Genomic DNA, 22,685 nt, shown 5'->3' with positions numbered 1-22,685 from the left:
CATGGGTACACTACACTCTGGGGAGGTCCAATGTGTGCGTGCAAATCAAATAAATCAAACGGTCCCAAATTGTGAAGAATTGCAGAAAATAATCTTTAAAATACCATTCATTTTCTAGATGACCTGGCGCGACATGATAGAAAGTTAACAAATCGTCTTTGCAACTTCAGGAAATTGGCAAGAAGAAAAAATATATAATACTGTAAATACGCGGAAGGGACTCCAAGTCAAAAAGCATTATGCAGAATCAGTACAAAGCTATTTGTCGCCGCCTAGTGCTTCAAGTCAAACATGAGCCTGCAAAAGGACGCGATTCGTGTGAGACACAGTAACGTATTGTAATTGTACAAATATTGTAATATAAAATATATTTGATAAAATATGTGGACTATCACTTATTTGAGGTACTTTTAACGGAGAGAATGATTTATTTCAACTAATTAGTAACATCAGAGGTACTCTCTCTTTGGTAACAGTGACACACAAAAAGGGGGGTTACGTTTCCCTCCGGTAAGATATTACTGTTACGCTGATTGTGGGAACCACAGCGAGGGCTGTCTCAAAGTTGTTTTTACAGGTAAATGGCATTTAGAAAATTAACTGTTTATGGCATCTGGCAGATGTATATAATATCATGTCGTGTATCTATACGTGTGTTAATCTATCAACTCAAATAACGGGGTTTTCGGCGTTTAGTTAGCTAGCTAGTTAGCCAGCTAACCAGACCATCATGTGCACCATCATGTCCCTGGCACTGCAGGCTGTTCCAGCGCTGACAACCCTGACATACATTCGCTGATTTTGGTGTAACTCAGTCCTTCACTACGTGTTGTAGTTTGTTATAGATCTATGTGTTCTAAATTGATGAGATTGCGTTCTGTTAACGGCATTAAGAGCATTTCATTGACTAATTCTGGCAGTTTTCAGCTGCCATGCTCTTTCATGTACAAACTGAAACAGTGAGATTGAGGAGGTGATATTATGTAGCTGAATCTTAGCCGGCTATCAAATTAACATGTCCCCCTTTGAGTTTTTGTTTGTTTGTTCTCAACGGTGTTTAAACGTCAATGATTGGCCTACCCCATTGGTCTACTAACATTGATCCTTTGATCTTAATGTTTACTGACTCTGATGTCAAAGTTGCCTGGTTGCCTCCTCCATCATCAGCAACAATTTGAAAACACAAGATCGGAAATGGGAGGGGTGGGTGGGCTGCAGCAATCTGATGCAAAGGGAGTTTTTCACTCTGTCCCAATGTAAAATCGTCCCAACACTAACCTCCTCTCTTTTCCTTCCCCATGTAAAGTGAGGTTCGTACGCTGCTGTAATGGACAAGCTGAAGGGCTTTGACTTCTGGCAGACCACTCTGAAGGGGGCACGTTATGTCGTGGCGCCTATGGTGGACCAGAGTGAGCTGGCCTGGCGCCTCCTGAGCCGTCGCCATGGCGCCGAGCTCTGCTACACTCCAATGCTGCATGCACAGGTGTTTGTGCGTGACGCCAACTACCGTAGAGATAACCTGTACAGTGAGGTGTGCCCTGAGGACAGACCCCTTATCACACAGGTAAGGACAAACTCCCACATACACCTCATCACACTGGGGGAAGACTTATACATAACACACACACACACACACACACACACACACACAGACAGACTGGTGAAGATAGGGCAGCATGTTCACTGACTTATTGTTCAACCATCACCATCCTTTTTGTTTTCGTCTCAGTTCTGTGCCAACGACCCAGAAGTGTTTGTGAAAGCGGCTCTACTGGCCCAGGACCACTGTGACGCCATTGACCTCAACCTGGGCTGCCCTCAGATGATTGCCAAGAGAGGTACTCTCACCCCTCCACAGCACACTCAGAGAAGACAGTGAGTGCTTGATGTATGGGGGTTCACCTGTTTTCAATGATCTTGTTCCACAGGGCACTACGGAGTCTTCCTACAGGATGAGTGGGATTTGCTGGAAAAGATGGGTGAGTTCATAAAGTAAACGGAGAAAGAGTAGGGAAAAGAGAAAGAGAAAAAAATATCTCAATGAGGGTGACGATGCTGTGTTTTATTCGTTTTTTTGCTTTTTTAACCGAAGAAATGTTCCGTTGTTCTCTGCAGTGAAGCTCGCCCACGAGAAGATCTCTGTGCCTATCACGTGTAAGATCCGCGTGTTCAACGAGGTGGAGAGGACAGTCCAGTACGCCCAGATGCTGGAGAAGGCTGGGTGCCAGGTAAGGAGTGGGATGGCATTATGTTCCACACAACCTGATCCTGGAGAGCTACAGGAGGGTTCAATCCAGTCAACACCAAAACACCTGATTAATCAGTCGTTCATGTGTTGAGTCAGGTGTGGGTGGGTTGAGCAGCTTGATTGGGAAAAAAAGCCTGCACCCCCCTGCAGCTCACTTGTACCAGGGGGGGGGGGGGGGTATTCCATCCATGTCACTGAAGGAAAATTATTAAAGGCTTATTTTTTGATAGATAAATAATTGATATATAAGCCTGGATTTTTCCTTTAGAGACGTTGATGGAATACCGCCGGTTCGGGCTACTTAAATGCAAGAAATATGTGGTGTTAAGACTCAATCACTCATGCGCACGGACGCACACAATGCCTCTGTCTCAGCTCCTGACGGTCCACGGTCGGACTAGAGAGCAGAAGGGACCAATGACAGGGATGGCCAACTGGGAGCACATCAAGGCTGTACGGTAAGACGACACCTTCTGTTCCCTCACCCTTTATCGACGCGCTTAAAGATTTTCTGTCTCTGCCAGATGCTGTTGTATAGATTTCTGCTGTATGCATCGGGGGGGGGGGGGGGGGGGTAAATCTGCAGTCCTCTATCCCAAATGAATGAAAAAGATTGGCCACCGTCTTAATCGTGTCGGTTTGTAAGAGGTCATTGTTTTGTGGTTGCCGTAGGAACGCTGTGAGCATTCCCGTGTTCGCCAACGGCAACATCCAGCACCTGAGTGATGTGGAGAAGTGTATGGAAGAGACTGGCGTGCACGGAGTCATGAGTGCAGGTGAGAACACATGTGTGGTGGCCTGGGAAAACCCGTCGGATGTCGCTGGCGTTCGTTTGTGGCAAAGAGCAAAAATAGATGGAAATGTCCTATTTCGGCAATTTTGATATTATGTGGTATTCTAGTACTTTGAACTCCATACTACATTATGGTGAATAAACATTTTAAGAAAACAAAAGAGAAAGTACTTATTTTTATGTTTTTGTGGTGGGTAGTTTGCTAGCGAAACAACGTCACGTTGAACGTGTCTCATTCTCAGTTAAGCAACGCACGCACGCACACATGAGCGAAAGGAGAGACGATACTTCCACCTGTGTTATTGCCAGTTTACTGATGCTCACAATATAAGCATAAAGTAATAACATCTTAACTAGAAGACACACAAATGGATCTGTCCCTCGCATACCAACGAGGCGAGCAGACTAACACCGCATCACAAGCAGACAAACGAGACCGGCCGATCTGCATAGGCTCCTCCCCCGACCCGGAGGAGAAAGGGGTCGGGGGCAGCATTTCTCACCTTTCACTTTTTTTGACATGATACATTAAAATGCTCATAACTTTTTAAAATAAAGGGCTATCTCAGTCATTCAACCAGTTATGAATAGCTGAGAACTTCTAATTTATGGAAATATTTAAAAATGTCAAAATGCCACCATGTGAAGGGTTTTCCCAGGCCACCACACACATGCACTTTCATACATACATACACACAACCACAACCACACTTATTTTCACCTCTCTCACTTATGCACTCTTAACACACACACACACACACACACACACACTTTTTCCACCTCAGCCTCTCACAGCAAACCTTAAATTAGTCTCCCATATGACTTGGTAATCATAACACAGATTTTGTGTGTGTGTGTGTGTGTGTGTGCGTGCGTGTGCGTGCGATTGTGTCCAGAGGGAAACCTGCATAACCCAGCGTTGTTTGAGGGGCGCAGCCCCCCCGTGTGGGAGATGGCAGAAGAGTATCTGGAGGTGGTCCAGCAGCACCCCCCCTGCACCCTGTCCTACGTACGAGCCCACCTCTTCAAGCTCTGGCATCACACGTATGTTACGACACACACCCACACACAGGTTAAAGGGGTAGTTCACCAACTACACAGCAACTATACTTCTATCCTTTCAAGCGTCAACATAGACTTTTGTCTGGGCTTGCTGTGTTCACTCTGACGCCCTCCTGTCCCTCTACGTCTGAGTTCACTCTGTCCTCCTGTCCCTCTACGTCTGAGTTCACTCTGTCCTCCTGTCCCTCTACGTCTGAGTTCACTCTGTCCTCCTGTCCCTCTACGTCTGAGTTCACTCTGTCCTCCTGTCCCTCTACGTCTGAGTTCACTCTGTCCTCCTGTCCCTCTACGTCTGAGTTCACTCTGTCCTCCTGTCCCTCTACGTCTGAGTTCACTCTGTCCTCCTGTCCCTCTACGTCTGAGTTCACTCTGTCCTCCTGTCCCTCTACGTCTGAGTTCACTCTGTCCTCCTGTCCCTCTACGTCTGAGTTCACTCTGTCCTCCTGTCCCTCTATGTCTGAGTTCACTCTGTCCTCCTGTCCCTCTACGTCTGAGTTCACTCTGTCCTCCTGTCCCTCTACGTCTGCAGGCTGCAGATCCACCAGGACCTGAGGGAGGACCTGGCCAAGGTCAAGAACCTGGAGGGCCTTACCGAGGTCAGCCGCCAGCTCAAACTGCGCTGCCAGGTACAACGTCATCCTCCTCCTCCTCTTCTGTTTTGTCTTCCTCATCTTCCCCTTCTTCTACCACTCTCATTTTTAGAGTTTTTCTTTACCCACTTCGATTATGACGAGGGCCTGGAGTTTTTTTCGACCAGGCGAAAAGTCTGGTTAAAGCTTATATAGCTACTTGGTCAGAAGAAATCATGGTTCTAACATACAGTACCATGTTCAATTGAATGGGAAAGTGTGTCCAAACTTTTGTCTGGTACTGTAAGTTACACAATTAACCTTGAGACCAACTAGTCTGTTCTACTCTTTCCTCTGCAGGAAGAGATCGCTAAAGGAGAGGAGGTGGGGCAGAATCAGGGGGGCGGGCCGCTCCCTCATTGGATCTGCCAGCCGTACGTCAGACCAGTGTGAGTATAAAACATGCTCATTATTAGTTTGATTTTGTTTTGACCTTATTTACGTTCAGACTGATATATGTACAAGGGACACCAACCAGGCTTAACCAACAGGCTGTTAGTTCACAAACATTTTCTCATATTGTTCAGTCGCATACCTAAGGATGCAGGATTGTCCATGTACAGGGTGGTAAAGATGTTGTTCAGTTTAATCAGAAAATAATCAGTATGAATGAATGACACATTTTTGGCACATTTTTTTGAGGGGATCATGTATTTCAGTCATGAAAAAAGTTGACACAGATATAACACTTCAATAATAAGACAACTTTCAAAAAAAGTTGACACAGATATAACACTTCAATAATAAGACAACTTTCAAATGTTCTGTGTAACAATCACTTCTTTAATGCTGAACTTGAACATGACCACTCATTGCAGGCCAAAGGATCCAGTTGCCAATGGTAACGGGCAGACTGTTGCAAAGGTGAAGGCGGTGTGTCACAAGAGGGCGCTGGAAGACACAGACGGAGCGACCGACACTCTTTCCAAAAACAAACTGAAGAAGAAAGCCCGCAACCCCCACAAGAACTTCTGTCCCGAGCAGAGACGTGAGACTATTCCCCTGTTATATCAGTGCTTGTTTGCACGAATAGAGACACACACTTGGTACACAGTTAAAAACACTGTACAGGAGGAGCTATCGGCAAGTTAGCCCCCACCATATAATGGTGTTATTGAAAAAGGGATTTGAAACTATACACACAGCGTTCACCCCTTTTTTCCCTCTGCAGCAAAGTACCTCAAGTGTGAGCACTGTGGAAACCCAAAGGTGAGTAGACGGGAGAGCATGCCAGAGGTATTTAGATAGGTAGAGTGACTGCTGAATGTCTGGATTCTGATTGTCTACCTTTCTTAACCCTGTCATAGATTTATAAGGATAGTATTGGTGAAAGCATTGGACTAACGAGAGGGAGTTCTCACCATGTTTCTTACAATCCCATGCAATCCCATGCTTTTACACTGTCTAAACACTTAGGCCCAATCCGAATTCAACCTGTGGCCCTACATTTTAGCCCTACTCCTCCGTTTTGCACTTTCTCGTGTAGGGTAGGGGTGTCCCAATTCTTGTTGGCATGTAGGGGTAGGGCCTTGAAGGGTTGTCCCATTTCATAGGGAAAGATTTTCAACCAATACCTCTTATAACTCTATTCCGAGGGGCAAGCCGAAAAGTGAGTAAGCACTTCAAAACGAGGGGTAGGGGTAAAAATTAGAAATGGGATTGGGCCATTGTGTGCTTGAAAGCTAGAGAATCGGAAGCCACAGTGTCAAGGCCAGATGGTGTGTGGGTGTGAGCATGGTTGTATTGTATATTGTGATTGTAATCGTTTGGAAATCCATTGATAAGTCTCTGCAGGTCCCTGACTCGTCCCTCTCTCACTGTCTGTAGGGTAATAAATGTGTCTTCAACCTGTGTCGAGGCTGCTGTAAGAAGAAGGCCTACAAGGAGGTGGCAGACTGCCCAAGTGAGTGTGTTTACACACACACACATAATATGTACCTATGCCAGCTCTCACAATTGTGTGCATGTCTACATGCGTGTCTATCTACTGAAGAGATGGTAAGTAAACTATCTTTACTTTCACCTGGTTCAAAGGTCACGGGTTGAGGTTCAAGACGAAGGCAGAGAAACAGAAGGCAGCAGCAGAGGAGGAGGGGAACGGAGGGCTGGAGAACGGGACGCCCAGCACACCGTCAGACCCTCCTTCAGACCTTCACACAGAGCCGTCCAGAGGACAGACAGTGGCCTGACAGGAGCTCACAGTGGACCCTCCAGTAGTTTAAGAGGTCACATACATATAGGGCCGGTTTCACAGACAAGGCTTAAGCCTAATCCTAGACTAAAAAACATCTTCAATGGAGATTTTACATTGAAAGTGTGATTTAGTCCAGGACTAGGCTTGAGCCTTGTCTCTGAAACCGGCCCAATATGTATTTGTAATAGTGCATACTATAAAGGCAGTCAGACAAAACACGTACCCTTTCTCAGATGGACATACGGAAACACACGCACACCATTGTCCTTCAAGGGGGTTCTACCACTGCTACACCCCCTACCCCTAAACCTGTGGGAGTCCTCCAGGACTGATGTGTGGGCTCATCTCTGCCTCACTCAGAAGTGACAAAGCTTTGAGTGGTACGACCCAGTACTGGTCTCCCTACAGTTATTTATTGTCTTCGTCTGTGGTTGATGGGACTTTTCCCATGGTGGTCTTTTTGTTGTTGTTGTTGTTGCTTTATACAGTGGCTGCTGTCATGTTCTCTGTCCTTGTCCCATAAACATGCACTTTTTTCACTGCTCATGCATTGAATTGGTCTAAGCATGAGGTAGTTAAAAAAGTTTAATTACGAGTGAACAAGTGCAGACTTGGGCGCAGAGAGGTAGAGTCGGACCATAGCCAATAGGGTTGCAAAATTCCCGTAGGTTTGGGGAACTTTCCGATAATGTCCAACGTTTCCATATGGAAACTGGAAATCAGAACGTTTCCATATGGAAACTGGAAATCAGAACGTTTCCATATGGAAACTGGAAATCAGAACGTTTCCATATGGAAACTGGAAGTCAGAAAGTTTCCCAAACTTATGGGAATGTTGCAACCATAATAGCCAACCATTCAGCATCCAAGAAATGCTGTTCTGTCCAACATGGATGACTGTTCGGGTGACTCCTCCATTTTACAGTAAGCATTCAGGCAGCGTCATATTACAGTATCACCACCATATCACACTCAGTCTTAATGTGTGCCTGTGATTATGGTTTGTGAATCAAGCACCGGAAAGGCCAAATCATTCATGGACTGTTTCTGTCACTTCTTCCTGCTCTTGTTACCAAAGTCAAAAGATTATACTGCTGATTATTACCGAACTTGTAATATTTATTTGTGATTGAGATCCTGAAATGAACAAGGGAGTTCTCCAGCTGCAAACTGAACACAGAACACGGCACTCAATAGTTGGCACATTTTTTTCTTCTGTCATTCTTTTCCGAAACTAGCATCTCAATGATTAGAACCTATCCAATCATTTCCGATGTTACGATATGAAGTGCCTGGTGGGTTGATTTGGGGATTGGATGCTAATGTTCAATACATTCCAAGGAACAGAACCCAATTCACTACAAGCAAACCCCAGCCACCATATAATACATAAACCCCAAACACCTAAATCAGAGAAAAACAAACATCCGTAAAAACAAACATTGTAATAACCCCCACCTTGCTCTCAAGATCAGCGTGGTTGAGTATTTACCATATTGCTTACACCTATACAATCCTTCCAGATCTACACAAGTGCTAGTGGCTAGCTGGGAGATGATTTGGGATTGAGATGGGTCTATCCAGAACTTGAGCGGAGCTGTCTGAACAAATACAGGGAGAGAAGAGGGAGATGGTGCGCTGATTGATGCTGAGTTTTACAACATCCAGTACAACACGAAGACTGTTACAGCTTTGATCTGATTGTCAATTGTTTTAGACAGAGAACTGAAGTTGCGCTATACTTTTCTATTCTGTCACATCTCTCTCTACCTATCCCCTGAATAAACCAACTGAAGACTGTTATTTTGTTTTTGTTATTTCAATGAATTATGACTGGAAGGTTAGAATAGCATGCAGTGAAATGATACCGAGGCTCCAGGGCCCAGTTGTTCAACATGTTTAATCTGGATCAGAATGATCCTGATTCTTTTTTGGTATCCAGGATCAGATTAAGCTGGCTGATTTCCCCTATACGACTCAAAATCAGCCAGATAGATCTGATCCTGGATAGCAAAAAACAATCAGGATCATTCTGATCCAGATTAAATGTTTTGAACAACTGGGCCCAGAAGACACCTGCTCTCCATATGTAAATATTAAGACAAAATCTAATGGAAAGAGGATAGATTACTTTTTTTGTCAATGTGTAAATCAATGTTCGTCACAAGATACAGAGGAAAGTGCATCTCTTACAGAGGAAAGTGCATCTCTTACAAAGAACAAACAGGCCGATACAAAGAACAAACAGGCCGATACAAAGAACAAACAGGCCGATACAAAGAACAAACAGGCCGATACAAAGAACAAACAGGCCGATACAGCTAAGTGCCGCATCTCTCTCTTCTCTTTTTCTTTTTCTTTCAAACTTTCTTTTCATTTGAGCAACAAAGGTGTTGATTGATTTTTCTTGTCTGCTACAGACATCATATTCCCTTTAAATAAAGTCTTTAGATTGGTCTTTTTCTCTCTTTAGCGGGGAAATGACCAGTTGTTTTTTGCTAACGTGAGGGGGTCCGTTATGGCTGGTGTGGACGGACCCCTGTGGTCGTTCCTGACAGGCACCAAGCAGAGGGGGGAGGGGTTCCTCCTCACATGTTGGTACTCATCCGTGTTTGGCTGTTGGCAGACGTGAGCTCCCCTTGGCTGCCCTCTCTGGGTGGGGACTGGAGGAGGGGAGGGACGGAAAAGCGGTCACAAAGGCGTCTCATTGGGCAGTGATTCCCACTAAAGTGACGACGCAATATTTCTAGACAGATCCAAGATTTGAGTCAGAACCCAAGCGCCTTTTGCCCCAACCATCTATTTGTCAGACACTGTTGTGATGCATCATACATTAACTCAAAATGGCAAGATAGACACAGAAGACAAGGAGTGGCGGTCACCTGATCTATGGACAATGTAGTGTATGAATAACATGGTACAACCCTTTTGAAAGCCAGTATAAGTACCAAACATGGGATGTTCCTTTGGGGGTGGAAACAGGGAAAATTGGCATGTAGGGAATTCAATTCTCACCGTGACGTGTATCTGGTTGCGCAGCACAGCGGCTCGTAGGATCATGGCTTTGGCTCGTCTCTGGAAGTCCTTGCCCATCTGTACAGACTTCTCAAACGTGGTGCTCCTCTGGTCCACGTCCCTGGCATACAGGATCTAACACAGGGACAGGAAGTCAGTCCCTGGCATACAGGATCTAATACAGGGACAGGAAGTCAGTCCCTGGCGTACAGGATCTAACACAGGGACAGGAAGTCACTCACACAGAGAAGTACAGTACAACAAGACTCATCACAAATCATTGAATAAGGGGAAAACGTGTGAGGCTAATATGTGTGTGTGTGTGGAAGTTTGTTTGACCTTGCGGTGTTGGAGCTGATGTTCGAGTCGGAGAGAGAAAAGGAGGAGAGGTGTGTGTGTGTGTGTGTGTTACCTTGCTGTGTGAGTCAATGCGTGCATTGATGAGGCCCTCCAGTATGAGCTGTGTGAGCTCGTCCTCCAGAGCTCCCACTGTGGTGTTAAAGACCTGGGCCATCTTAGTCATGTCTGCTGACACGTAGGGGCTGAAATACTGCACGCACACACGCGCACACACACACACGCATGCACACACACACAAAATATCTTAGTCATATCTGCATAAACACACAGGCTACAGTACTGCAATGCACATATTAACGTCCCACTCAAATCAGCATGCACACTTATTATTGTACATATTATTAGACACTGTACTTTATTGTGTGCCGTTGGGTGTCATCAGCTGGCTCACCTGTATGAGGGCTCTGTTCCTGATTTGTGTGTACAGTGTTCCAACGTGGGGTGCCAGGTACATGTCCAGCAGAAGGTTGTCCTGAGGGGGTGGGGGGGGGGGGGGGGGAGAGAGAGAGAATGCCATCAAGGGACAGTCTATATATGCAGACTCACTGTGGGGGTTGGTAAACTCAACCCCCCATCTAACTTCTGTGAAAAAACTCTTGATCTTACCTTCATCTCGTCCAGCAGTTTCAGACACGAAGCGTACTTTGACTCGTAAAACTTGAAGATTGTATCCCGGACCTGGGGTTCCAATTCTAAAAATAACTTAAAGGAGCTGGAAACAGGGAAATATGGAAGAGAGTGACATCTTAATCCATATATATACACTGTATATATATACACCATGACTTGAGACCATGGTGAATATTTGCAATAATGCGTGAGTGTGCAAGGCAACCTACCTGCTGGAGATGATGCTGCGCTGCAGCTCCTGTCTGTCAAACGTGGCCAGAGCACACATGCCCCCGTACACAGCTACGTTACTGGGGGAAATAAGCTGGAGGGGGGACGCACACAGACACAGAAGCGGACACGCACAAGCTAATTAAAACCCTGTGCAATGTAAGTTACATTGAGTACAAAGCAATTACGAAAGGAGCGAGAGGAAAGGCCGAAGGGACAAAAACAGCAGAACATGACGCTTATGGTAAGAAGAGCGTGGATGGGTGTGTCAGCCAGAGGGGTAGGGTGATGCATTTAGATGGCGTGGTCAGAATGAATTAGTGTTGAGGTTGGACTGTGTTCAGGTTGTGGTCGGACTGTGTTCAGGTTGTGGTCGGACTGTGTTCAGGTTGTGGTCGGACTGTGTTCAGGTTGTGGTCGGACTGTGTTCAGGTTGTGGTCGGACTGTGTTCAGGTTGTGGTCGGACTGTGTTCAGGTTGTGTTCGGACTGTGTTCAGGTTGTGTTCGGACTGTGTTCAGGTTGAGGTTGGACTGTGTTCAGCTTGTGGTCGAGTAAGTTCAGGGTTGACCCACCTCTGGGAAGTCACAGTGGTCAAACGAAGCCTGCAGGAAACACTTGGCCGCCAGTTTGTATTTTCTCGAGGCGAGCACCGCCAAGCCTGAGGGAACGTGTGGTGAAACACGACACACACTTTAGTAACACTACCCTGTGGAGGAGCACATGGAGAGTACAAGAGACACACGTAATCCAGTCATTCAGAACACGGCGTTCACACGACAGACTAACATTGTCTTACCTGCTGCACATTTTAGTTTGGTGAGCACTGCTTGGTTTTGACTATCTCGCTCTCCTCGTTGCTATAGAGGGGGGACGGGGACAGGACAAGGAGAGACAGAACCGATCAGCCCTAATTCTCCCTCACTAGGACTGGACCACTAGGATGTGAAGTGTAGTTAGCATCTGCTGGTCCTCACCTCTGCTATCTCTGGAGTGGATTCTGCCTTGCTGACGTAGCTTAGTACATGGGACCAGTTCCGGAGGTAGACGCTAACCTGGGGAGAGAACGTGAGAAGAACCAGCGCTTTAGAGGAGGTTATGTCAGACAGTTGAGAACTTCACTATGTTCAGAAATGACAATATAATAACACTTGTAGTAATACTATACAGTCATATAGCTAAAGCACATGCATAGATGCAAGCACATGCAAGACACCTATAAGTGTGTATATACTATATACAGTGCCTTGCAAAAGTATTCATCCCCCTTGGCTTTTTACCTATTTTGTTACATTAAAACCTGTAATTTAAATGTTTTTTTAATCAGAATTTTATTTGATGAATCTGCACAAAATAGTCTTAGTTTTGAAATGAAATGAGAAATATATATATAAAAAACTAATAAAAAAAAGAAAGAACTGAAAATTGGCATGTGCATATGTATTCACCCCCTTTGTTATGAAGCCCCTAAAAAGTACTGGTGCAACCAATTACCTTCATAAGTCACATAATTAGTGAAATGAAGTCCACCTGTGTGCAATCTAAGTGTCACATGGTCTGTCAGTACATACTAGGGATGCACCGAAATGAAAATTCTTGGCCGAGGCCGAAGCCGAATTTAAGGAAACACTTGGCCGAATACCGAATGTGTATCGGCAGTTTTTAATTTTATCATTGCATAAACTAAATACATTTTGCTTTTTATTCATGCTTCTCAAAGAAAGAAATTGAGATTGAAAAAAAATAACTTTTATTGAACATTCCAGCAGACATCAGTCTATACCAACAAAGCACAATAAATAAAATAAATCAGTCAAATTAAATGTTTTTGTTTTCCCTGAATAGCTGCTGAAAGAAAATCTTTCATCAATGTAGGCCGAAGCTTTATTCATGACTTGTGTTAACAAGAATGATGTGCCATGATAATATTATTACAAAATACTTTGGAAGATTGCAAGTTAACTAATTAGGTGAACTCTCTTTAAAGAGATGCTACAGGATTTTGATAATTCTGTATGTTGTGGCTTAAGTATTGATGTCCGTATGGTTAAATGACATGGGGCCGGTTTCACAGACAAGGCTTAAGCCTAATCCTAGACTAAAAAACATCTTCAATGGAGATTTTACATTGAAAGTGTGATTTAGTCCAGGACTAGGCTTAAGCCTTGTCTCTGAAACCGGCCCATAGTGTTACGGCTGGGCCTTCACACACCCTCCCCGCCCCCACAGCTCGAGCACAGCGTGCTCTCCGCCGCAGCTGAGGCTTGTCCCCGCTAATTAGATCTTCAGCCAAACCTGCACACCTGTCTCCACTCCCAATCAACCCTCTGTCTCCACTCCCAATCAACCCTCTGTCTACATCTACCCTGGACTTCCCTTCACTCATCGTCAGTTCTTCCCTAAGAATGACCTGGCAAGTATCATCAAAACACGCCCACTATTCGGTGGTAAACATTCGGTGTTTTCACACATTCGGCCGAATACCGAATGTGCTTTATTTTGCGATATTCGGCCGAATACATTCGGTGGCCGAATGTTCGGTGCATCCCTAGTACATACACACCTTTTCTGAAAGGCCCCAGAGGCACCACCTAAGCAAGAGGCACCACCAACCAAACACTGCCATGAAGACCAAGGAACTCTCCAAACAAGTCCGGGACAAAGTTGTTGAAGTACAAGTCAGGGTTGGGTTATAAAAAAATATCCAAATCTTTGATGATCCCCAGGAGCACCATCAAATCCATCATAATCAAATGGAAAGAACATGGCACCACAACAAACCTGCCAAGAGAGGGCCGCCCACCAAAACTCACGGACCGGGCAAGGAGGGCATTAATCAGAGAGGCAGCACAGAGACCAAAAGTAACCCTGGAGGAGCTGCAGAGTTCCACAGCAGAGACTGGAGTATCTGTCCATAGGACCACAATTAGCCGTACACTCCATAGAGCTGGGCTTTATGGAAGAGTGGCCAGAAGAAAGCCATTACTTTCAGCTAAAAATAAGAAGGCACGTTTTGAGTTTGCAAAAAGGCATGTCGGAGACTCCCAAAATGTATGGAGGAAGGTGCTCTGGTCAGATGAGACTATAAAATGTAACTTTTTGGCAATCAAGGAAAACGCTATGTCTGGCGCACACCCAACACATCCCATCACCCCCAGAACACCATCCCCACAGTGAAACATGGTGGTGGCAGCATCATGCTGTGGGGCTGTTTTTCAGCAACAGGGATTGGGAAACTGGTCCGAGTTGAGGGAAAGATGGATGGTGCTAAATACAGGGATATTCTTGAGCAAAACCTGTACCAGTCTGTAAGTGATTTGAGACTAGGACGGAGGTTCACCTTCCAGCAGGACAACGACCCCAAGCACACTGCTAAAGAGACACTTGAGTGGTTCAAGGAGAAACATATAAATGTGTTGGAATGGCCGAGTCAAAGCCCAGACCTCAATCCAATTGAGAATCTGTGGTCAGACTTGAAGATTGCTGTTCACAAGCGCAAACCATCAAACTTGAAGGAGCTGGAGCAGTTTTCCCTTGAGGAATGGGCAAAAGTCCCAGTGGAAAGATGTGGCAAGCTCATAGAGACTTATCAAAAGCGACTTGCAGCTGTGATTGCCGCAAAAGGTGGCTCTACAAAGTACTGACTTTAAGGGGGTGAATAGTTATGCACATTGACGTTTTCTGTTATTTTGTCCTATTTGTTGTTGTTTGCTTCACAATAATAAAAAAAAACACATCTTTGTTGTAGGCATATTCTGTAAATTAAATGATGCAAACTTTCAAACAATCCATTTTAATTCCAGGTTGTGAGGCAACAAAACACGAAAAATGCCAAGGGGGGTGAATACTTTTGCAAGGCACTGTATACACACGCACCAAACTCTTTATTAGGAACACTATACTAATACTGGGTAGGGCCTCACTTTGCTCTCAAAGCAGCCTCAATTTGTTGTGGCACAAGATGTTGGAAACATTCCTTTTAGATTCTGGTCCATGATGAAATTATTGCATCACGCAATTCCTGCTGATTTTGCACGTGCACTTTGAAGCTGTGAATCTCCTGTTGTACCACATCCTAAACGTGTTCTATTGGATTCAGATCCGGTGACTGGGAAGGCCACTGAAGAACACTGAACTCATTGTCCTGTTCATGAAAGCAGTTTAAGACGACTTTTGCTTTGTGACATGGTGCATTATCATGCTGGGAGTAGCCATTAGAAGATGGATACATTGTGGCCATGAAGGGATGCACATGGTCAGCAACAATACTCAAATAGGCTGTGGCAATCAAGTGATGATTGATTGGTACTAACAGGCCCAAAGTGTGCCATGAAAACAATCCCCACACCATTACACCACCTCCACCAATTTGGACTGTACAGGTGTTCCTAATAAAGTGTTCAGTGACTGAATGTCATACCTTGATTATATTGAAACAATCTTCTTGACTTGACCTTGCCTTTTGATGATGTCATACCTTGATTACATTAAGACACATGTTGATGACATGCTTGGCGCTAGTGCAGTAGTCTCTGGCTCGGGAGTAGCACCTGAGGGCATTGCTGAGGTCTCCGCAGTCTAAATAGTGATCCCCCAGGTCGTCATGACCCCTCCTGGAAACGCAAGGAGAGATGGGAGGGAATGTTATTGTGTACAGTGTGTGTGTGTGTGTGTGTGTGTGTGTGTGTGTGTGTAGAAAGATGTATGAGCCATGTGTGTTGTGTCCTTTCGCCCGTGATCAAATATGGCATAAGGTCACTACGAAAAGTAGCGAGGCTTGATGTCATGATGCCATTCAGAAAAAGTAGCTGTAGCTAATGACCAGATGACCAGTCTGAGTATTTGAGCGTGGTGCTGAGCTGTGTTCTACCTGATGCTCCCTTTGATGGAGTTTCCCTTGTAGTTCTTCAGGTCTGTGTCCAGCTTCTCCAATTTGAGGAGGGCCTTTTTCCTGGTGGACTCTGCCCAGGCTGAGTCCAGGGGTGGGGGCTCCACGGCCGCCTCAGGCACTGCACCTGGGACCCCCTGGACTTCCCTGGATAACATACATAGAGAGGGGTTTTAGCACGGGTGCGCACGCACACGCGTGCCACACACACGCACACGCACACGCACACACCTTACCGTGTGGCCTGTGTGAGTTTGCGGTGGATCTCCTCATACACGTCGACATTGAAGGTCCTCTGGACAAAAGACAGGGCCAACTTTAGGGCCTCTGCCCGGAGCTGGGGGCAGTGCTCCCCTATGAACTGCAGCCTCTCAATCCGCATCAGCCCGCTGTAGCTGGACGCAAACTGCTCAAGGTCCTTGGGAGGAAAAGGGGGAGCAGGTGGATTGGAGGCAAATGGGGTAATGGACTCCAATTTGTACACAACAAAACCATACTTATTTTTTCCCGTAAGTAAACAACCAACACAATGAATGAACCAATCATGGTAACCCTTACAGTTACAGCAGCCTACACTCAGTACTAATGGTTGAGAGTGCATACCAGAGTAGGGTTTTCCACCACATATCGTCTGTTGTCACTCATGTCACGCCACACATACATGTTGTCAGGCCACATGTTGTCTGGGGCATTCTGCTGGTCTTCCTGGGGGTCCACGTCTATTTGCATGGGCTCCACGGACCCCTGGGGGGGAGAGAGGAGATCACAATGGCCGACGACTGAAACATGAGCTTGTTGTCGTCCTCATTTGGTCAAATCGGTATGGACAGCTGAAAGCAGTGCTGTGTCGACTTGCTCCAGCATACCTCACAGGCTAGTGCTATGGACCAGAGGCAACTTCAAGGACAGCTGGCATCAGATTCATTTGGAAATCCATTGTAACGCAAAAGAGACAAACCATAAATAGCTTACCAACTTTGTTTGGTTGTTGAGCAATTATATCTTGCATGGACTAAATATGATTGGATGTTGAATAATGTAGATCCACTTGGAGGGAAAGGAACAAATTACATTTATGAATAATTACCAGGTTAGCAGTGGCTGCCTTCTCTTCTCTTACAGTTCTTCTCTTTACAGTATTCTCCTGACTCAGACCTACTACTGCAAAGCTATGCACTATCTGTTTGTCTTCTACTGATCTGTGCTAACTTAATGCTACCATAGAAATGAACTGTATATGAACATCACTTCTAAAAGCACCATTACATATGAGCCAAATGTACCACTTGAAGAAAATGGAGAAAATCATGTTTCATTAGGTAGGCTCACAGGTACAACCTATGTAGCTTAATCACTGAAATGATCAAAAGTTGGTCACAAATATTTCATAAAACTCTATCATCCAGTGCAACCATTTAACCACAAAGCCATATTGGTAATAATGAATGACATTCGAAGGTCATGTATGTTCTATGCATCATATTTCTATGGCTTCTGCTCTGCTTCCCTCTGTTCCGTTGGTGATCACTAGATTGCCATGCTAGAGAGGTCAAAAACTTAAAATGTGTTCAGAACTGCTGATCAAGTACATTAACTGGGCTATTTGTTTGGGAAGTCACATTTGTGGCAATAAAGCAAGTATTAGCAACATCCCCTGTCTTTCTAGCAACAGGGGGGACAACCCTGTTCTGTTCCATGCTGTGCTATGCTGCGTCAGTTATAGGCGGTGGGCCGAAGCTGTCTATCTGCTTTCGTTTGTGAAATAATCGATCTACAACTATGGACTAGTTGATTTTTTCATATAAGCTAAATAGGTTTTTTTGGAACATGTTTCCGTCTGTTGGCAGCCGATTTTCGATCGACGTTTTATGAAAAGTAAACTTACGATCCATAAGTTAATAAGGAGAATGATTGGGGCTACTATGCCGCTAACCAATCAAAACCTGTTAAAGCGTCACCTGACTTGACGTCTGCCAATGATATTCCTTCAAAATACGTAAACAAGGAAGTAAACAACGTATTATCTGGAAAGACGAGAAGACTGAGTTGTTTCGGATAACTTTACTGTCAAGTAATGTTTCAGGTAAGATTTGCATGTCATACTAATTCATATCACATATTAATGAACACGTCCATGTCATGTTGTTTCAATACAAACATGTTCTAATATGCTATTTTAGTGAAAAATCCAACCAAACGTCACACGCGATTGTGAAGCTAATGAATTAACAAGCTATCTAACTTTAAAGGGTACAATAGCTAAGTTACCAATGTCAACTATGTCTATTCTCAATCATTTCAGTAATAATTGTGCCAAATTGGGACCAGTAACATTAACTTGTGTGTGAGTACGTTACAGTATATGTGTGTGCAAGCATGTTTTTGATATTGTCAATCGTCTCACTTTTACGAGGTGAGCTGGTAAGACAAAACCCAAGACTAAGTGTATCTTCACTTGCCTTGCCTATAATTGACGAGACTAGACAAAGATTCAAGTGTTTAGAGAACATTTATAACACTATTGTGTTTTCGCAGTGCAAACACAGACACATGTCTGTACATGGTAGGTTGTTAGATTTGCATGTGCATCTCCCTTTCACACATTTTGTTTTTTTGCAGGAGCAGTATACAAGCTCTAAAACTGAAATATTTGTCCCGTCTGCATATTATGCACTGGGCGGGAAGAAGATGTGGTTTTTTATTTAGGCTGAACGTAGTGGTAGTCTTTGAGCGGAGAAGTCTAGGCTTTGGTGGTGTATCATTGTCAGTTTGACCTTCTGCTTCTACTACATTGTAAGGGAGGGGGGGAGGGAAGGGAGAGAGAGAGAGAGACATATGATACTCTATGCATTGTAATAGTAATGCTTCCAAAGTTATAGCCTAGTTTATTTACAACTCTCCTAATCTGTTTCCCCAGGTAACCCCAGATGCTCAGCCCTGGACTGCACTGCACATCTTCTGGACCTGACCTGACAGGGCTGACCCTGACCCATTGATGCCTTGTTCATATCTTGTTCATGTCATATCTTAGCTTGTTTATATCATATTGTTAATAATGTTCATGTCATATCATGTCATATTAATCTTAGCTTGTTTATATCATATTGTTCTTATAAATAACTTATATTGCTATAAAACACACCTGCAGCCTCCTGTACTGATTTTTCCCTTTTCTTGCGGGCTCTTTCAATGTTTCGTATGTTGGCATACTGCATATAGCATTGTCTATGGTAGCCAATATTGTGGTTATAGTGGTTCTCCAGCTGCACAGCCGCAGAGAGGAAAGCGCTACAGAGAGTCGTGAGATCGGCCCAGAAGATCATCGGCGCCCCCCTCCCCTCTCTGGAAGAGCTGTACAACACACGCTGCCTCAGGAAGGCCTCCAAGATCTCCAGAGACCCATCCCACCCTGGGAACGAACACTTTGTTCGGCTGCCCTCGGGCAGGCGGTTCAGGACCATGTCCGCAAGGACAAATAGACTGAAGCTCAGCTTCTACCCTAGGGCCATTCAGGCCCTGAACACAGCAAATACCTAGATTCTAGGCCCTGGACAATCTAGACAATTTGATGGCAGCTACTAGATTGTAATCAAGTGCAATACTGAAACACAACTGTGAACATTTCAAACCTGCAAACTGCGACACTTTAAATGAATGTGCAATAATACTATGTGCAATATGACAACCCTCGGGTACATAAGGTTCAGAGATAGGAAATGTTAGGATATGTATAGCATAGCATAGAGTACAGCACAGTGTTTTATTTGTATAGTATAGTATAGTGGATAGTGTACATAGCCTTTATTTATGTAAACCAGCTCTTTTCCCTTCTTGTTTTTAGTATTTTTTTTCCTAGCACCAGGGGAGCCCCCTCTCCCAAATATATATAATACCAATATATATAATAGCAATTTGGCTTTCTGCAGTGTGAAGATTCACCCACTGTAGAGAACAATGTACAAATTTGGTCCAACTTGCATCTGAAAATGCTGTAATATTGTCCGTTCGGTTTGTTAAATGCATACAACACTCCATAATTCATCACATCTCGTTATTTCCCCGCGGTTGCTAGGGTTAACATACAGTCAGTTGCTAGGGTTAACAGCCATTGTTTACATTTCGGGGTCCTAATGAAGCCGTACTCGAATTCTGATTGGTTTATCAACTAGAGCGACCAGCGATGTGCCTGAGCAGACAGACTATAAAAAAATAAGTTTGTGAAAATCTCCGACATAATACAGCTGCAAACAAAATTGTTATAGACTTAAGAGAATTACTTAATATCGTATGTAAGAGATCGTTTACTCCGTAGATGGAAAAAGATAAACTTCGCGATAAACGCGTTCGGCCCACCACCTATTACCTCTGGAAGCAAGGAGCATTGCAGAGAGGCTGGTGCTGAGCACATAGTCCACACATAGTCCCCCCGTTGGAGCAGGTTGGAGCTGCTGCTGTGGGGTGTGCAGAGCAGGTCTGGGGTTGATGTTGAGGCCTGGGCTGAGCTGGTAGTCGAACTAGGCCTGCTGCTTCTCTCTCTCTCTCGCTCCCTCTCTCTGGCCCTGTCTCTGTCTCTCTCTCTGCCCTGTGCCTGAGCTTGTTCTGCCCCTGCAGCAACCCCCAGCCCTGACACTGGCACTGCACACTCCTGGTGAAGGGAGGGGAGAAAGAGGGACCAGATGCAAGTGATTCCTTGCCTTCCTAACAAAAAACACCTCTGGGTGATAAGTCACTTTACATGGGTTTCTGTCCAAGTGAGATGAGGATGTCAAAGCTCAGGCTAATACTTGGCTTATACATGTGATAAGTGATTTAGTATAGTAGGCCTACTATTACACATCAAAAAGATCATTATAAAGTCATCATAAACAGAAGAGGCACTGTTATTAGATCATTGACATTTGTTATCTCTCTTGTCTTGTAACATGCAGAGGCACAGTCACTACAATTTACACCCCAATGGTGCCTTTTCCTGAGTGACAACCGTTTATCTGGGATTCATATCCATTTTTGATCCATTGATTCCTGAAGAGCATAATTTATAAATGCCTCATGAGCTTAGTCCTACTGTTTTACCATATCCAAACCCAAAATATATGCTTGTTTTACTCCATTGTTTGTAAACAATGTCATTGTAAACAAACACTGTATGGCTTCAAAGCCTGGTTAAAACGATCATGTTGATATCATGGATGGTCAGTCGTTGCTCCATCTATGAATGAGTGGTTAATTTACTTCAGCCCCATCCCTCAGGTGTTTATAGAAAAAAGTGGCGGGTTGACTGTTTTATTGTTGTTGTTGTTGTTGTTGTTGTTGTTTTTAATCCCTGATTGCCCATTTAATGTTTGCTAACTAACTCACATACGATGATGACTTTAAAACATTTCGACTGCTAACTATTCTCTCTGGCACACTTAGCTGGTTGGGTATCTTATTTCTTAGCAAGTTTGTTTAAACTGCTTCTGTAACTCGTTGGTATGCATCATTGCTAAATGTTACAAGAAGATATAACATTAAACAGTTACTATCAAACAACTCTCAACAACACTCATCAACACGTTCAGTCAAACTGTTTACATGTTCTAAGCACCTGTCAGATATGCCAGATACGTCTTTGCTTTTAGACTCAAACCACTCAGAACAAATCAAATCTAAAGAAGACAAAACATCCAAACATGACTTTACAAGCGTGTCGGCAGGCAGGGTGTATATTTATCTTGTAGATAGTACTAGGTTTTTTTGTGTGTGTGTCTGTCTTACATGTAACGATGAATTGAGAATCAAGGACCCCAATTGAAATAAGCCAGTGGCTTTCTTGGGTTTTTATCCTGTTAGTTGACCCTGTATGTAATATGTACTTTCATGTACCTACTTCTGCAAATCTTCTAATAAAGTTTTCAATCAATCAATCAAAAGGGCGGCTGACTGGTTAGCTAGCCACCACTGCTACACCGTCAGGGACCTAGCCATGGAGCTATCTCAGCGTGTTGGTCAGCTAACGCTAACTACAAACAAACAAACTGTCACATTCTATGGAGACATAGAGGATAACGGTAACGAATCTAACGATATTCTCCTTCAATATAAACAGCGAGAAAGTAGTTTTTATAAAATGATAAGTTTACCTGAAAGTTAAACACCTGCATGGGCAGAGGCATCTTCTCCTTTCTGCAGACACACTCACATACACACGCGCAGGCAGACAGGCACGCACACACACACACACACGCACACACACACACACGCGCACACACACACACACAGTGCAACTACCGGTACATCCGGAGTATGGGGGTGTGCACCTTGCATCATAGGGAGGTAAATGCTAAGTGGGATCCTTTGGACGACCCCTTAGGTCTGGGCGTATGGCCTAAACACCAGAACACATTTTCATTTTTTTAATGGCGATATTTGATTGTTTGTTGTTTCTTAATAATACAAGTTCTAAAAATGTCTGAATGACATGACTCAATGCGTAGCTCACCTCAACACACATGACATTACCACCAAAGATACAGGGAATACTGTACCTAAGGCCTATCTCTTTGAGCTGTCATTGTGAATATAGTCACATATTTGATTATGCACAATACAATAGGCCCACCTGTGTCTGTCACACCACAGTCATCTGTTAACCATTCAGTCAAGGAAAGCATGGGG

General features: G+C 44.3%; 2 protein-coding genes across 2 annotated transcripts; one reads left to right on the top strand and one right to left on the bottom strand.

The window, feature by feature from the left end:
• Window positions 1–528: 528 nt before the first annotated feature.
• dus1l (dihydrouridine synthase 1-like) lies at window positions 529–9,518 on the top strand. Its single transcript, XM_080524839.1, has 14 exons — window positions 529–577; window positions 1,307–1,564; window positions 1,730–1,838; window positions 1,929–1,979; window positions 2,116–2,228; window positions 2,624–2,706; window positions 2,921–3,024; window positions 3,938–4,085; window positions 4,633–4,729; window positions 5,033–5,121; window positions 5,551–5,720; window positions 5,904–5,941; window positions 6,560–6,635; window positions 6,767–9,518. Exons 2-14 carry the CDS (start codon window positions 1,328–1,330, stop codon window positions 6,919–6,921), a joined length of 1,470 nt encoding a protein of 489 aa, XP_080380965.1. The 5' UTR covers window positions 529–577; window positions 1,307–1,327; the 3' UTR covers window positions 6,922–9,518.
• LOC308150312 (COP9 signalosome complex subunit 1-like) lies at window positions 9,515–22,183 on the bottom strand (the record flags this gene model as incomplete). Its single annotated transcript, XM_080523158.1, has 14 exons — window positions 9,515–9,589; window positions 9,942–10,076; window positions 10,354–10,491; window positions 10,693–10,773; window positions 10,908–11,013; window positions 11,141–11,235; window positions 11,716–11,801; window positions 11,940–12,000; window positions 12,118–12,195; window positions 15,618–15,753; window positions 16,011–16,175; window positions 16,265–16,446; window positions 16,632–16,772; window positions 22,151–22,183. The coding sequence occupies 14 exons, from the start codon at window positions 22,181–22,183 to the stop codon at window positions 9,515–9,517; spliced, it is 1,512 nt and encodes a 503-aa protein (XP_080379284.1).
• Between the last annotated feature and the right edge of the window lie 502 nt (window positions 22,184–22,685).

This window comes from Nansenia antarctica, assembly GCF_963989245.1.
Source record: "Nansenia antarctica genome assembly, chromosome: 2".
Taxonomy (NCBI): domain Eukaryota; kingdom Metazoa; phylum Chordata; class Actinopteri; order Argentiniformes; family Microstomatidae; genus Nansenia; species Nansenia antarctica.
Note: the sequence above shows the minus strand (reverse complement) of the source record. Positions and strands in the feature narration are given on the sequence as shown.

Bases quoted from the DNA above. Each gene is read 5' to 3' on its own strand.
- dus1l (XM_080524839.1), top strand. From the start codon at position 1,328: ATGGACAAGCTGAAGGGCTTTGACTTCTGGCAGACCACTCTGAAGGGG. The intron at 4,086-4,632 runs GTATGTTACGAC...CTACGTCTGCAG, and splicing joins TTCAAGCTCTGGCATCACAC to GCTGCAGATCCACCAGGACC. The intron at 5,721-5,903 runs GTGAGACTATTC...TTCCCTCTGCAG, and splicing joins CTTCTGTCCCGAGCAGAGAC to CAAAGTACCTCAAGTGTGAG.